Below are 17,371 nucleotides of genomic sequence, written 5' to 3'. Positions count from 1 at the left end.
GTCTTCAAAGTGCTGAACAATCTGACACCTGTCCAGACAGGTGACGGCCTCCAGGCAGAGGGTGCAGTCAGGACAGTCTCACTTCTGACGCTCCAGCATTACGTTCCTGGCTGCACATGACCCAGATTTGCCCCCTTTTTCGGCCTCCTTTACATTCCCCTTCACACACCACTTGTCCTGCAGCTTTTACTGACCCCAGAGATCATCTCACCCCAGTCAGCAGCCGGCTGCCATTCATTCCGCCGACATTCCTTGCTCTACTTCTCAGATGTCACTGATGAAGGACATTCTGGGATGTGCTTCTGACCGCGGCCTCCCACTAAGATTCTACTTTCAGCTCTTGTGTGTGATATCAGACGGGCCTCATCAGATCTTTACATTACAGATTTATTCACTGTATGAATAAGAAATGTCTCCAAGAATGGAGAATAAAAGTTGAAACATCAATGACAATCCAAAGTTACAACTGATGTTTATTGCTGCGGGACATGATACAGTTATGGACTACGACACTTTATTCTTCTCCTTCATCCTCATCTTCATAAGAGTCTATCCCGACCTCTTCGTAATCCTTCTCCAGGGCGGCCATGTCCTCCCGAGCCTCAGAGAACTCTCCCTCCTCCATGCCCTCTCCCACATACCAGTGCACGAAGGCTCGCTTTGCATACATGAGGTCAAACTTATGGTCCAGGCGAGCCCAGGCCTCGGCAATGGCTGTGGTGTTACTCAGCATGCACACAGCGCGCTGCACCTTGGCCAGGTCTCCACCGGGAACTGCAGTTGGTGGTTGGTAATTGATACCAACTTTGAACCCTGTTGGGCACCAGTCCACAAACTGGATGGTACGCTTGGTCTTGATGGCAGCAATGGCGGCATTGACATCCTTAGGTACCACATCACCGCGGTACAGCAGGCAGCAGGCCATATATTTGCCGTGTCTGGGGTCACATTTCACCATCTGGTTGGCCGGCTCAAAGCAAGCGTTAGTGATCTCGGACACAGAGAGCTGCTCATGGTAAGCTTTCTCAGCAGAGATGACGGGGGCATAGGTGGCCAGGGGGAAGTGGATACGGGGGTAGGGCACCAGGTTGGTCTGGAACTCTGTCAAGTCCACATTCAGAGCACCATCAAACCTGAGAGAGGCTGTGATGGAGGACACGATCTGACTAATGAGTCTGTTCAGGTTGGTGTAGGTTGGGCGCTCAATGTCCAGGTTCCTGCGGCAGATGTCATAGATGGCCTCATTGTCCACCATGAAGGCGCAGTCTGAGTGCTCCAGTGTGGTGTGGGTGGTGAGGATGGAGTTGTATGGCTCAACTACAGCAGTGGAAACCTGAGGTGCTGGATAGATGGAGAACTCCAGCTTGGATTTCTTGCCATAGTCAACGGAGAGACGTTCCATCAAGAGGGAGGTGAAGCCTGATCCAGTGCCACCACCGAAACTGTGGAAAACCAAAAATCCCTGCAAACCTGTGCACTGATCGGCCTGTAAGAGTAGAGAGCACAATTACCAGCTGAGCGTGGCCCACGGCACGCAGAGAGATGATCAATACGAATCACTCACCAGCTTGCGGATTCTGTCTAGGACTGGATCAATGATCTCCTTGCCGATGGTGTAATGGCCTCGGGCGTAGTTGTTGGCTGCATCTTCCTTGCCACTGATTAACTGTTCTGGGTGGAAAAGTTGGCGGTAGGTGCCGGCCCTGACCTCATCTAGAAAGAGAACGGAGTGGAGATATTAGGACACAAGGAAAGTTGTATGGTACCGTGTAGGTGCTGCATTAGAAGACCCCCCACCCACTATACTCACCGATTACAGTGGGCTCCAGGTCCACAAACACAGCACGGGGGACGTGTTTACCAGCCCCCGTCTCACTGAAGAATGTAGTAAAGGAATCATCGCTTCCACCGATGGTCTTGTCACTGGGCATCTGCCCGTCTGGCTGGATACCGTGTTCCAGGCAGTACAACTCCCAGCAGGCATTGCCCATCTGGACTCCAGCCTGGCCAACATGGACGGAGATACATTCCCTCTGTAAAATAAAGAAAATATATTAAGAAATAAGTATTCTCTCTGCATTTATCTCGTACATGTCTCAGCCCTCTCCTGAGGCTTATTTAAGCCTCTTTCTATGCCAGGATGTTCCGGTCTTCGCATGAGAGGGGACCGATCACGGGTTTTGTAGGGTTTCTACATTTAGAGATGAGGTCAACCATATAATGTGGATCTAGGGTAAGATCAGCCACCAGCAGATAACAAGTCGTAAGCCTCATTCACATGTCTGTGTACGGATCAGGATCCCCAGGATGGCTGCAGTCTAATTAGCAGGTTTTTTTTCATTTTGTCTTTTGTAGGTTTTCTATGCTTTTTGGCCATGTGAACATGCATTTATATGCTGCATGTGGACCAACTTAAACCAATCTCAATTTTTGTGTTTTTCCACAAGCTGTACAGTTACGGCCTGGGGTGGACATCCCCTTTAAGACAAAAGTGGCAGGAACATATGAAGTGTGAAGTTGCAGAGAGCAGCAGTTGTCAGATTCCACAGGTCGGGGATGTGCGGCTCTCTGGCCTCTAGATCACATACATTGTTCTCTCCTCTCGGTGGTTTTCACCTTCCATTATTGACATAAGTCACCTCCACCTGAAACCTGCGGAACTTGCACAAACAAGTCTGCACGCCCTCTCCTTAGGGCAGCGGTGATAATTGCACCCGCCATTCTGGGTCTCGCCCTAAAGATCTAAAAAAGCACAACATATGGTCAGACTACAATACGAGCTGCGTGGGCGTTGTTATTATTGAGGATTCAGCAGATCAATTTCATCATAAAGGAGCTCGGGTGTCAAATCTTGACTTTGAACCAGTGGTGATTATTTGCCTGTATGTAGGGGAATTGCAATATTAGAAATTTTCTAGATTTTCTCAATTCTTGAAGTTCTTTTTCTATAAAGGACAGTTGGTGACAGGAAGATAAAAAAAACAAAAACTGACTATACTCGCCTCCTCGACCGGTACCAGTCCTCCACACTCGCTACGGCCTCGCCATCCGGCGGGCATCACGTGACCACCGCAACCATCTTATTCCGTCCAGCTTCTTACTGTTTGGATAGAATAAGAAAACCGCAGCCGGCACGTGACGCCCCCCGCAGGATGTCGATGCCAAGAAGACTTGACGGGTGGAGGGGACAGTAGCGAGTGCGAAGGAACAGCGCCGGTGATCGATTTTCCCAATCTGGGGAAATTTTGGACCCATCACTGGGTCTGTCGGGAATTACGCCAACACCTCCGGGACTTCTCATTTGTGGTGGATTTCACTACGGGACATCCTTGAATTTCCCAGGACTGTTGAGAAGGATGTATGCCCATAATGAAGTCCTAGAGGGGTCCTCTTTATCAGCGGGGTGTAGAGCTGCCGAAAGAGCTGGGTCCGCTATGGATGATTCGGCGGCAATCAGCAGATCCTTGTGAAAAGTAACATGGGGGTCACATCACTAAAAAGCTGAAGGATGGGAGCGAATGTAGACTGGGACGTAACCATAGGGGCTGTAATAGGGACCGTACGCCGGACTGCTCCTCTTCCCCATGTGGTTTGGAGGGGGAGCGACCTTTCTTACCGCTTCATTATGAGCTCACACATTCTGTACAGATCTGTTCATGTGACCTGTGACCGGGGAGAGCATTGTACTCCGGTGAAATCAGCGATTGTCCCAGCTAACACTTGGACTTGGGACTTTTAATAACCTGCGGGATTAGCAGGTATAATCTCCGTGTGGAATGCGGGCCGCGCTTATGTTATTATTATTTATTGTTATAGCGCCATTTATTCCATGGCGCTTTACATGTGAGGAGGGGTATACATAAAAACAAGTACAATAATCTTAAACAATACAAGTCATAACTGGTACAGGAGGAGAGAGGACCCTGCCCGCGAGGGCTCACAATCTACAAGGGATGGGTGATAATACAGTAGGCGAGGGTAGAGCTGGTCGTGCAGCGGTTTGGTCGATCGGTGGTTACTGCAGGTTATAGGCTTGTCGGAAGAGGTCTTATGTAAAGAAGATCACGTCAAAACCTGAAGTACAAACCAGGTGAGACCTGAGAGCGGCTGAGACCCAACGTGGAAAAGTGCGAGCAGCAGTGACCAGGCCCCGGTCGCCCGAGCAGCGCGGCGTCCCCACGGTGCACCATTAGCATCTGGGGTAATATGGAACATGTCACGTTACAACACAGAGTGGGGTTTGTGTGGTCCGAGATGTAGTTTGTACTTTACTATTGTTGGATTTCTTTTTATTTCATGGTCTCATTAGGTGAAGTGGCCATAAAGCCGCGATTCGGCCGTTTCTAGATATCTAGGTCGTTATCAGCTCGGTGTGTATCGTATGAGATCAGTATAGTGATACATGATTAGTCCGGACAGTTCGCACATATGATAAGGTCACTTTCTTTTTTTTTTAATGTTTTTCATAATGTTTTTCATAGTTTTTTAGTCTTATGAAGACGTGTACACACATGGCAGACAAGGGGGCGCTCTGGAGGGACTAAGCGCCTTGGCAATGCCATTGGCAGTTCTGTTGCGAGGGGCGGTTGGGCATTGAAGAGGCCCTTTCCTACATTTCCAGCCTCTTAAATTCCGCTGCCACAATTGATAGCGTCATCTAAAGACCCCCATACACATTAGAATAAAGCAGGCGGAACTTGCAGATATCTAATCTGTATGGGGGTCTGTTGTGAATTCACTTTCTGGTCTACCTCTGGTTGCTGGTGAGGGTGGTGGAGCTGGTTGTATTGACAGAGGAGTCGTGAGTTCTCTTTCCGGGCTCCCTCTGGTGGTTGTAGGAGGTAATGAAGCTTATCTAATTAACAGAGACCTGCCACCTGATAATGAGGAAGACGATTGGACATCTGGAGTCTCTGACTGGATTTAAGACAGCTGACTCCCTCTGTCCTGGCTGGTGATTCTGTTATGATTGGGTCACCGAGGAGGTAAACAAGACCAAGCTAAGCCACAGAAAACCAGAGAGGTTGGTAACTAAGCGGATTGCAGACCCCTGATCCTATCCACACAACTAGCAGTAGCCGTGGAGCGTACCTACGATGATTCTAGACACCTCGAGAAAGCCGGAGGACTAAATAAGCCTAAAGCAAGAAAGGGGAAATCTAAACTGCCCCAGAGCGGACCCCAAACATATATTGTTGGTGAGACAAGATGAAAACACAAACACAGGTAGGAAAATAGGTTGAGCAAACGATGGGGCCCACACTAACTAGGAAGGACAGGAAAGGAAAGACACTGTCTGCAATCACGCAAAAAAGTTGAAAAACCCTGCAAAAAATGCCCAACACGTCTGATAGCAAAAAAACCCTGAAGTCACTAGACTTCACCCACTATATCAGCACTCTGGCCTCTTTTTGCTCTGTTTTAAGAATAAGCCAATCTAATAAGGGACAAAAAGCAACCTGGCACAAACAGTAACATAAGGATGGAAATTCAGCACAGACCCAGCTGGGGATAGCTGAGCACACAAAACTGAATAGACAAAACCAAATCAAATGTGAACAATAGCAAAGAACACTTAGCTTGAGAATGCAGGGACTGAACTGGAAACTAAGACCTCAGGAGGCAGGAAAAATCACCAGCATAGACAGAGGGAGTCGGCTGTCTTAAATCCAGTCAGAGGCTCCAGATGTCTTCCTCATTATCAGGTGGCAGGTCTCTGTTAATTAGATCAGCTCCATTACCTCCTGTAACCACCAGAGGGAGCCTGGAAAGAGAACTCACGACTCCTCTGTCAATACAACCAGCTCCACCACCCTCACCAGCAACCAGAGGTAGACCAGAAAGTGAATTCACAACAGGGGTCCCTGCACTTGCCCATTAGAGCTGGATACTGGTGCCAGCCCCCCCCCCATACTTGCCAACTTTCCCGGCACATCTAGGAGGGTCCCTGAAGCCAGTAAGACCCCCCCCCCCAGAGGAGCCAATAGCACTCCTTGGCACATGTCATATCCTTCCATAACCAGACAGAAGGCAGCACTTCCGCAAGGTTTCTTTTATGGAGGGGATGCAGGATGAGGGCTCAGAGAAGCCACGGAGGCGGTGTGGCCTGAAAAGAGAAGTGTAACCGCTCCAGAAAAAAAAAAAAAAAAAAAAAAAAACTATTCTGGCAATGCGCTTTGTTATTGCAAATTTTATCCTCCCGGACTGAAGTTCAGGGGCTGCGGGCGCACCCGGGCCCTGGAGTCTAGGGGCCCAAAAGGTCTCTTTGGCCCATATAAGACGAGCAATACTATTGAAAGCCTGCGATACTAGGCGTAATGAAGGAAAGTTTACAGTGGGGGTCTGCAAGCTTCTATTTTCGCCATTTTCGAAGTGTTTTGCCAGAGAGTTGGGAAGCATGACATCACATGAGCGGACAGGTCACGGCCTCCTTCGTGGGTCAGAATCGTCCTCCTGAAATACTCTGTGCTGCTGTCGGTTCAGCTCTCGCCCCCTGCCGTCAGTTTATTAAGCATCACTTGAAATATCGTCTTTAAGGGAAGGGAGGGTTTTGCCAGTCTCTGCTTTTCATCATTTGAGGGGGGGTCGTCCATTACTTTCGGACGCTCATTCCCAAAGCGTCATTTTCTGTATTTAGAAGCTCACGAGGCCAGAAAGTGAATCCAGGGGCCGGAGCGGCGGTGGACGCTGCACTCTAATAATAAACTGTGACAGAGGATATTGATAACGCCTCTGGTGGAAGCTGCAGGGGGCGCTACACGTCTGCAATGTGCATGTGGCGCTGCAGCGGTAATAAACTACTACTCCCAACAGTCTGGCCTTAAAGGGGTGGTATAAGATGAGGAGGGGAAGCTCCGCTCTGTGCTGTTTTGTTTTTTTATCCTCCTGAAACAGCGCCCCCGCTGGCTGTTTCTGACATTGCTGTGCCCGGCTCTACATAAACTACATTTATTATTCTTTTTATCTTGGGTGAAGACAAATAAGAAAAAGAAAAGAGTCCGTGTATAAGTCACACAAGATGACAAATGAGGAGGCAATGGAGCACCTGCCGCTCCCAATGTGATCAATATAATACCGTCATCTAGCGCTCCGCGCCGGCAGCGACTGCACGGGGTCCAATATTAGATACCATAAGACTTAATGGGAAACGCCAGACACTGTTTTTTTCTTTATATAAATCCCATTTGTCCATCTCCTTTGCTCCTTTGAAGTTGAGCTGAGATCGGGGTGCTGTTCTCTATGGCGTTGGCCCTGGAGAGCCCCATAACGGGGTCCTCCTGGCCTGGTACAGAGTAGTTGGAGGGTCCGACCTCACAATGAGGGGTCTGACATCGCACAGCAATGTGACAAAATGAGATTAAATCCATTCCAACAAGAGTCTGACGGTTTGGTCAGAGTTCCCCTTCAGCTTTCTCTAGTAATCGGTGAATTAAAGGGAACGTCCATGGGTAGATCAGAATAGAGAAGGGGCCGGGGAAGCAACTTCTAAACCTCAGGGTTCTTTCACATTCCCGGCGGTGTTCCCCTTCACCTATAGTCAGGTAGGAGGGAATGAGAACACAATGTTTCCGCCAAAGCCGGAAATTCTGACCTTTCTAAAGTCAACAAAGTAAATGCTGATGTAGCAGAGCCGGGCGTGTCCTCCGTGGTTCTCGTCAGCCCTCCTGTTATGGGAGAGCATGGCATAGGTGACATGCCATTACGGTGCGGGGCCTATAGGCGGGAGCCAAGATTCAGCGCCTCCGACCTCATTCACATGGGCTCGAGGCATGAGAAATCCAGGCACGCGTGACCTTCTATTCCAAAGCATACATAATCCCGCCATGTCTGCCGCAGACCTAACGTTATTAGGCTGTGTGCACATGCTGCGGATTCTGCTGCGGTGTACAGTACCATTATAACCTATGGGAATAAAAAACCGCAGTGCAGATTTTTCCGCTCGGTTTTCCTGCGGATTCCGCTGCGGTTTGCCATCTCCTCCATTGTGGAGATGAAAAACCGCAGGGCAAAACCACAGAACAATCCGCAGGTCTTTTAACCTGCAGACTTACCTGCGGATTTTACAAAATTCGAGCGGCCAAATCCGCACTGTAATCCGCAGCGTGTGCACGTACCCTAATAGTGCGGAGGCGTAATAAGCCTCACAGCGGAGATCAGTCGCCTGTGAGCGTGCGGAGCGTCATGTGTTCACGACCTTAAAGGGAACCTGTCATCAGGGTGACAATGGTGTCTGGTCTGTGATGCTATAGGGCGGGAAGAGCCCATCAGATTGATATACAGTGTTGTGGGAAACGTTCCAGGGAACTTTATTTTATTCTCTGAAATCCCTGGTATATGCACGAGTCCAGTGGGCGGTCCTATTCAGTGATCTGCACGAGTCCAGTGGGCGGTCCTATTCAGTGATCTGCACGAGTCCAGTGTCAGTGATTGACAGTGTTTCCTATATGATGTGCAGGCAGAGATCACTATCAGTCATTTACCAGGACCACCCATTTGACTCATACAAGTCACTGAATAGAACCGCCCACTGGACTCCTCTGCATTTCAATGACTACAATACACATTATACTGACACTTTTCCTACAAACTGATATATCACTCCGCTCCGCTTCTCCTCTATACTGTACTGCCCGGACTGTATGAAGAACAGATCCCCTTTGAAATTATTTCGTATAACTAGGGTCAACCCCCCCCCCCCCCCTGGACTGGCTGATAACAGAGGACAATAGACTGGACTGTCCGAATTTCACTCTTTGCATTGCAAAATTCCGGAAGAAATCTGCAGCACATAGGCCATGATTAGCTACGATGTATCTGGGGGACCCTGCTGCTCTATAAGATGGGGGTCTCGAGTCCACTTTCTGGAGGAGATAGAGTAGCGCTGCGGCTCTAGTCCATGGACCTGCCGGAGACATCTGGGTGCAGTTCTCCGCTATGGTAGGGACCACCTCTGTCCTGTAGTGATTCTGGGGGTCCCAATAGTGAGACCCTCAGCGTTTATACTCTCATCATCCAATCGGTAGATGTTTGTCGTGGACTGACCCCCTACACAAGCTTTCAGGGGGTCAATAAGGTTTCCTTTCACTGATTAACTGAAGTGTAAAGTATGTTACAAACTTTCCAGAAAACGTCCATATAAGACCCCAGCGGCGGGCACCGGATCCCCCCGTGCGCTGCCCACGGCCTCCCATGTGTCTGGGTAATTGTAGGATGGGTGTCAGGCAGGTGCTGGGAATTCTCCATGTGACAAGCCAAAGATAAACAGCCCCATGACGGATCCTCCTGCGCCCATCGGACTCTACTACAATTACCTAGTTAGGAAAGAGGCCTGGGACGGCGCCCGGCAGCTGGGACCCTAAAGAAGAGAGGGGGGTGACCCAGAAAGCCCCCCAGTGACAGGTGCCCACCCTGCTGCTGGGAGCGTCCCCTGGAGAATGGGACTTTAACCATCTGGAAACCAGCAGGTCAGGGACTGATGCAGCATTATGTCTGCAATGGCGGCCTCCTTGGTTGTCACCCAACTTTTCCAGAAAAACAACACTGAAGAATGGATTTTCTGTCTTTGGGGACAATTTCTGTTTCTTAACGGCTAAAACTCATTTTTGCGATTGGGTTTCATTAAAAACGTTGCACCGTTTGCCTCCCGCTGCCTCTGCGGCTGCAGAATGAGTCATCGGAGAATCCGTCAGCGAGCGCATTCTGAGTTTCTCTTTTATCTGTCTTTCTATGAGCGCCTCTGATTTATGACCACATCAAAAGTAGAATACTCCGGGAAATAAGAACCTGAAAAGTCAAAAAGGTGCAAACTTTTCAAGGAAAAAAAATGTTTTTAGCCCCCCAAAAATTGCCAAGTAAAATTTGGACAAAGACAAATGCATGAAAAGCAGTGAGAGCGCACCGTGTCTGAACCTGCCGTAAATGGCGCGTACATCCTGCTGATGACGCCTCAAGGCCGGGAATGTGAAATTCCCACAGACTCTGAGGGTGAATGACAGGTGTAGCAGTCCTGAGTTTGTCATGTGGCACAGCCCTTGGTGAGAGGTAAGGGGGTCGGATCTGCGCCCCCTGTTCCTGTGCTGCCGCCTCTCCCCTGGGTGCAGGCTTCTGCCCCGATGGTAGGGGGGTCCTGGCACCAGTAAAGCAGATGACAACACACTCAGCCCTGCTGCATCTGACACACACACACACACACACACACACTCAGCCCTGCTGCATCTGACACACACACACACTCAGCCCTGCTGCATCTGACACACACACACACTCAGCCCTGCTGCATCTGACACACACACACACTCAGCCCTGCTGCATCTGACACACACACACACACTCAGCCCTGCTGCATCTGACACACACACACACTCAGCCCTGCTGCATCTGACACACACACACACTCAGCCCTGCTGCATCTGACACTCTCAGCCCTGCTGCATCTGACACACACACACTCTCAGCCCTGCTGCATCTGACACACACACACTCTCAGCCCTGCTGCATCTGACACACACACACACACTCAGCCCTGCTGCATCTGACACACACACACTCTCAGCCCTGCTGCATCTGACACACACACACTCTCAGCCCTGCTGCATCTGACACACATGCATGAAAAGCAGTGAGAGCGCACCGTGTCTGAACCTGCCGTAAATGGCGCGTACATCCTGCTGATGACGCCTCAAGGCCGGGAATGTGAAATTCCCACAGACTCTGAGGGTGAATGACAGGTGTAGCAGTCCTGAGTTTGTCATGTGGCACAGCCCTTGGTGAGAGGTAAGGGGGTCGGATCTGCGCCCCCTGTTCCTGTGCTGCCGCCTCTCCCCTGGGTGCAGGCTTCTGCCCCGATGGTAGGGGGGTCCTGGCACCAGTAAAGCAGATGACAACACACTCAGCCCTGCTGCATCTGACACACACACTCAGCCCTGCTGCATCTGACACACACACTCAGCCCTGCTGCATCTGACACACACACTCAGCCCTGCTGCATCTGACACACACACTCAGCCCTGCTGCATCTGACACACACACACACACACACACACACACACACACACACACACACACACACTCTCAGCCCTGCTGCATCTGACACACACACACTCTCAGCCCTGCTGCATCTGACACATACACACACACACACACACACTCTCAGCCCTGCTGCATCTGACACACACACACACACACACTCTCAGCCCTGCTGCATCTGACACACACACACACACACACTCTCAGCCCTGCTGCATCTGACACACACACACACACACACTCTCAGCCCTGCTGCATCTGACACACACACACTCTCAGCCCTGCTGCATCTGACACACACACACTCTCAGCCCTGCTGCATCTGACACACACACACTCTCAGCCCTGCTGCATCTGACACACACACACTCTCAGCCCTGCTGCATCTGACACACACACACTCTCAGCCCTGCTGCATCTGACACACACACACTCTCAGCCCTGCTGCATCTGACACACACACACTCTCAGCCCTGCTGCATCTGACACACACACACTCTCAGCCCTGCTGCATCTGACACACACACACTCTCAGCCCTGCTGCATCTGACACACACACACTCTCAGCCCTGCTGCATCTGACACACACACACTCTCAGCCCTGCTGCATCTGACACACACACACTCTCAGCCCTGCTGCATCTGACACACACACACTCTCAGCCCTGCTGCATCTGACACACACACACTCTCAGCCCTGCTGCATCTGACACACACACACTCTCAGCCCTGCTGCATCTGACACACACACACTCTCAGCCCTGCTGCATCTGACACACACACACTCTCAGCCCTGCTGCATCTGACACACACACACTCTCAGCCCTGCTGCATCTGACACACACACACTCTCAGCCCTGCTGCATCTGACACACACACACTCTCAGCCCTGCTGCATCTGACACACACACACTCTCAGCCCTGCTGCATCTGACACACACACACTCTCAGCCCTGCTGCATCTGACACACACACACTCTCAGCCCTGCTGCATCTGACACACACACACTCTCAGCCCTGCTGCATCTGACACACACACACTCTCAGCCCTGCTGCATCTGACACACACACACTCTCAGCCCTGCTGCATCTGACACACACACACTCTCAGCCCTGCTGCATCTGACACACACACTCAGCCCTGCTGCATCTGACACACACACTCAGCCCTGCTGCATCTGACACACACTCTCAGCCCTGCTGCATCTGACACACACACACTCAGCCCTGCTGCATCTGACACACACTCTCAGCCCTGCTGCATCTGACACACACTCTCAGCCCTGCTGCATCTGACACACAGGGATCAGGGGGAGAGCGGAGCACAGGCTGCAGGAAGTCAGAATGTTGTAACGATCATGATGAAATCCTGCGGCGCCTGATGAGGGTGATCGTCCCACAGTCTCACATCAGAGGGGGGGGAGAATTCTCCCTCCAAAAAAAAAAAAAAAATCACGAAAAAATACAAAAAAACCTTAATTAAATAAACAGAAGGCAAGCATAGAGTTAATCTGCCACAGATGTGAGATCCCATCGGCAGATCATCAGGGGATCCCGGAGATCCTCAGCACCTGGCGCAGGACCCGGGGCCGCTGGACCCCCTGTACAGATATTTAAAGGGCAAGTACACATCTGCAGTATGGAGGCGTTACCGCAGGGTCAGCCGCAGCGCACGCAGCACTCGGGGGGGCGCTCACCATGTCGTCGTGTCCGCGGGGGTCGGGTGGGAGCTTGGCAGTGGGTAGATTCTCACCGGAGCCTGGGTGACGGATCTCTGTGAGAAGTGAACTGTTAATTGCGCAGACAGTAGCCTTATGTAGGGAGGCGGCGCCGGGAGCGCTAAATACACGCCCAGAGGCGGAGTCAGGTGCAGGCGCTACTGCGGAAAGGGAGGAGCTATGTAGATTAGGGAACTCCTAGCGAATCAGAGAAGGCATAGGCGGAGTCTACATCACAATCTCCGAGATGTTACAGGATGCACATCGGAGGGGAGGAGCTACGGTCTGAGGACACGCCCTGCGGCTGTAAAGTGCTGCGGCGTCATCCCCGCCTTGATCATAACAGGGGAGGGGCAGTAACGTACGGACACGCCCACTACGAGGAACACTAACAAATGCGGCCGTAACACCACGCTTATGGGCGGAGAGAAGGAGGAGCTACGGATCAGGACATGCTCGTAATTTCCGGGTGCAAGAGGGAAACCTGTCTGCTGAGCGTGCCTGTGTATGAGGGAGGTCAGGAGGAACAGCTGTGTGCTGAGCGTGCATGTGCATGTGTATGAGGGAGGTCAGGAGGAACAGCTGTGTGCTGAGCGTGCATGTGTATGAGGGTGGTCAGGAGGAACAGCTGTGTGCTGAGCGTGCATGTGTATGAGGGTGGTCAGGAGGAACAGCTGTGTGCTGAGCGTGCATGTGTATGAGGGAGGTCAGGAGGAACAGCTGTGTGCTGAGCGTGCATGTGTATGAGGGAGGTCAGGAGGAACAGCTGTGTGCTGAGCGTGCCTGTGTATGAGGGAGGTCAGGAGGAACAGCTGTGTGCTGAGCGTGCATGTGTATGAGGGAGGTCAGGAGGAACAGCTGTGTGCTGAGCGTGCATGTGTATGAGGGTGGTCAGGAGGAACAGCTGTGTGCTGAGCGTGCATGTGTATGAGGGAGGTCAGGAGGAACAGCTGTGTGCTGAGCGTGCATGTGTATGAGGGAGGTCAGGAGGAACAGCTGTGTGCTGAGCGTGCATGTGTATGGGGGAGGTCAGGAGGAACAGCTGTGTGCTGAGCGTGCATGTGTATGGGGGAGGTCAGGAGGAACAGCTGTGTGCTGAGCGTGCCTGTGTATGGGGGAGGTCAGGAGGAACAGCTGTGTGCTGAGCGTGCCTGTGTATGAGGGAGGTCAGGAGGAACAGCTGTGTGCTGAGCGTGCATGTGTATGAGGGAGGTCAGGAGGAACAGCTGTGTGCTGAGCGTGCATGTGTATGAGGGAGGTCAGGAGGAACAGCTGTGTGCTGAGCGTGCATGTGTATGAGGGAGGTCAGGAGGAATAGCTGTGTGCTGAGCGTGCATGTGTATGAGGGAGGTCAGGAGGAACAGCTGTGTGCTGAGCGTGCATGTGTATGAGGGAGGTCAGGAGGAACAGCTGTGTGCTGAGCGTGCATGTGTATGAGGGAGGTCAGGAGGAACAGCTGTGTGCTGAGCGTGCATGTGTATGGGGGAGGTCAGGAGGAACAGCTGTGTGCTGAGCGTGCATGTGTATGGGGGAGGTCAGGAGGAACAGCTGTGTGCTGAGCGTGCATGTGTATGAGGGAGGTCAGGAGGAATAGCTGTGTGCTGAGCGTGCATGTGTATGAGGGAGGTCAGGAGGAATAGCTGTGTGCTGAGCGTGCATGTGTATGGGGGAGGTCAGGAGGAACAGCTGTGTGCTGAGCGTGCATGTGTATGAGGGAGGTCAGGAGGAACAGCTGTGTGCTGAGCGTGCATGTGGGAGGTCAGATGGAACAGCTGTGTGCTGAGCGTGCATGTATATGAGGGAGGTCAGGAGGAACAGCTGTGTGCTGAGCGTGCCTGTGTATGAGGGAGGTCAGGAGGAACAGCTGTATGCTGAGCGTGCCTGTGTATGGGGGAGGTCAGGAGGAACAGCTGTGTGCTGAGCGTGCCTGTGTATGAGGGAGGTCAGGAGGAACAGCTGTGTGCTGAGCGTGCATGTGTATGAGGGAGGTCAGGAGGAACAGCTGTGTGCTGAGCGTGCATGTGTATGAGGGAGGTCAGGAGGAACAGCTGTGTGCTGAGCGTGCATGTGTATGAGGGAGGTCAGGAGGAACAGCTGTGTGCTGAGCGTGCATGTGTATGAGGGAGGTCAGGAGGAACAGCTGTGTGCTGAGCGTGCATGTGTATGGGGGAGGTCAGGAGGAACAGCTGTGTGCTGAGCGTGCATGTGTATGGGGGAGGTCAGGAGGAACAGCTGTGTGCTGAGCGTGCATGTGTATGAGGGAGGTCAGGAGGAATAGCTGTGTGCTGAGCGTGCATGTGTATGAGGGAGGTCAGGAGGAATAGCTGTGTGCTGAGCGTGCATGTGTATGGGGGAGGTCAGGAGGAACAGCTGTGTGCTGAGCGTGCATGTGTATGAGGGAGGTCAGGAGGAACAGCTGTGTGCTGAGCGTGCATGTGGGAGGTCAGATGGAACAGCTGTGTGCTGAGCGTGCATGTATATGAGGGAGGTCAGGAGGAACAGCTGTGTGCTGAGCGTGCCTGTGTATGAGGGAGGTCAGGAGGAACAGCTGTATGCTGAGCGTGCCTGTGTATGGGGGAGGTCAGGAGGAACAGCTGTGTGCTGAGCGTGCATGTGTATGAGGGAGGTCAGGAGGAACAGCTGTGTGCTGAGCGTGCATGTGTATGAGGGAGGTCAGGAGGAACAGCTGTGTGCTGAGCGTGCATGTGTATGAGGGAGGTCAGGAGGAACAGCTGTGTGCTGAGCGTGCATGTGTATGGGGGAGGTCAGGAGGAACAGCTGTGTGCTGAGCGTGCATGTGTATGGGGGAGGTCAGGAGGAACAGCTGTGTGCTGAGCGTGCATGTGTATGAGGGAGGTCAGGAGGAATAGCTGTGTGCTGAGCGTGCATGTGTATGAGGGAGGTCAGGAGGAATAGCTGTGTGCTGAGCGTGCATGTGTATGGGGGAGGTCAGGAGGAACAGCTGTGTGCTGAGCGTGCATGTGTATGGGGGAGGTCAGGAGGAACAGCTGTGTGCTGAGCGTGCATGTGTATGAGGGAGGTCAGGAGGAACAGCTGTGTGCTGAGCGTGCATGTGGGAGGTCAGATGGAACAGCTGTGTGCTGAGCGTGCATGTATATGAGGGAGGTCAGGAGGAACAGCTGTGTGCTGAGCGTGCCTGTGTATGGGGGAGGTCAGGAGGAATAGCTGTGTGCTGAGCGTGCATGTGTATGAGGGAGGTCAGGAGGAATAGCTGTGTGCTGAGCGTGTATGAGGGAGGTCAGGAGGAATAGCTGTGTGCTGAGCATGCATGTGGGAGGTCAGGAGGAACAGCTGTGTGCTGAGCGTGCATGTGTATGAGGGAGGTCAGGAGGAATAGCTGTGTGCTGAGCGTGCATGTGTATGAGGGAGGTCAGGAGGAATAGCTGTGTGCTGAGCATGCATGTGGGAGGTCAGGAGGAACAGCTGTGTGCTGAGCGTGCATGTGTATGAGGGAGGTCAGGAGGAACAGCTGTGTGCTGAGCGTGCATGTGTATGAGGGAGGTCAGGAGGAACAGCTGTGTGCTGAGCGTGCATGTGGGAGGTCAGATGGAACAGCTGTGTGCTGAGCGTGCATGTATATGAGGGAGGTCAGGAGGAACAGCTGTGTGCTGAGCGTGCCTGTGTATGAGGGAGGTCAGGAGGAACAGCTGTGTGCTGAGCGTGCATGTGTATGGGGGAGGTCAGGAGGAACAGCTGTGTGCTGAGCGTGCCTGTGTATGAGGGAGGTCAGGAGGAACAGCTGTGTGCTGAGCGTGCATGTGTATGAGGGAGGTCAGGAGGAACAGCTGTGTGCTGAGCGTGCATGTGTATGAGGGAGGTCAGGAGGAACAGCTGTGTGCTGAGCGTGCATGTGTATGAGGGAGGTCAGGAGGAATAGCTGTGTGCTGAGCGTGCATGTGTATGAGGGAGGTCAGGAGGAACAGCTGTGTGCTGAGCGTGCATGTGTATGAGGGAGGTCAGGAGGAACAGCTGTGTGCTGAGCGTGCATGTGTATGAGGGAGGTCAGGAGGAACAGCTGTGTGCTGAGCGTGCATGTGTATGGGGGAGGTCAGGAGGAACAGCTGTGTGCTGAGCGTGCATGTGTATGGGGGAGGTCAGGAGGAACAGCTGTGTGCTGAGCGTGCATGTGTATGAGGGAGGTCAGGAGGAATAGCTGTGTGCTGAGCGTGCATGTGTATGAGGGAGGTCAGGAGGAATAGCTGTGTGCTGAGCGTGCATGTGTATGGGGGAGGTCAGGAGGAACAGCTGTGTGCTGAGCGTGCATGTGTATGAGGGAGGTCAGGAGGAACAGCTGTGTGCTGAGCGTGCATGTGGGAGGTCAGATGGAACAGCTGTGTGCTGAGCGTGCATGTATATGAGGGAGGTCAGGAGGAACAGCTGTGTGCTGAGCGTGCCTGTGTATGAGGGAGGTCAGGAGGAACAGCTGTATGCTGAGCGTGCCTGTGTATGGGGGAGGTCAGGAGGAACAGCTGTGTGCTGAGCGTGCCTGTGTATGAGGGAGGTCAGGAGGAACAGCTGTGTGCTGAGCGTGCATGTGTATGAGGGAGGTCAGGAGGAACAGCTGTGTGCTGAGCGTGCATGTGTATGAGGGAGGTCAGGAGGAACAG

At 52.4% G+C, this 17,371-nt stretch overlaps 1 protein-coding gene across 1 annotated transcript; it reads right to left on the bottom strand.

The window, feature by feature from the left end:
- Positions 1-455: 455 nt before the first annotated feature.
- On the bottom strand, positions 456-12,875 carry LOC141049246 (tubulin alpha chain). Its single transcript, XM_073545471.1, has 4 exons — positions 12,723-12,875; positions 1,811-2,033; positions 1,565-1,713; positions 456-1,486 (listed from the first exon to the last, which is right to left on the bottom strand). The coding sequence occupies exons 1-4, from the start codon at positions 12,723-12,725 to the stop codon at positions 515-517; spliced, it is 1,347 nt and encodes a 448-aa protein (XP_073401572.1). The 5' UTR covers positions 12,726-12,875; the 3' UTR covers positions 456-514.
- Between the last annotated feature and the right edge of the window lie 4,496 nt (positions 12,876-17,371).

The sequence above is a fragment of the Dendrobates tinctorius genome, unplaced genomic scaffold (genome assembly GCF_039654945.1).
Source record: "Dendrobates tinctorius isolate UK_male_01 unplaced genomic scaffold, ASM3965494v1 ptg000143l, whole genome shotgun sequence".
NCBI classification, from domain to species: domain Eukaryota; kingdom Metazoa; phylum Chordata; class Amphibia; order Anura; family Dendrobatidae; genus Dendrobates; species Dendrobates tinctorius.
The sequence above is the reverse complement of the archived record's forward strand: the minus strand, read 5'-3'. Positions and strand labels throughout refer to the sequence as shown.

What these genes read in the sequence shown, in the direction of transcription:
- LOC141049246 (XM_073545471.1), bottom strand. An exon ending in CCTGGAGCCCACTGTAATCG is followed by an intron (nt 1,714 to 1,810) that starts GTGAGTATAGTG and finishes TTCTCTTTCTAG; the next exon opens with ATGAGGTCAGGGCCGGCACC. An exon ending in TAGACAGAATCCGCAAGCTG is followed by an intron (nt 1,487 to 1,564) that starts GTGAGTGATTCG and finishes CTACTCTTACAG; the next exon opens with GCCGATCAGTGCACAGGTTT.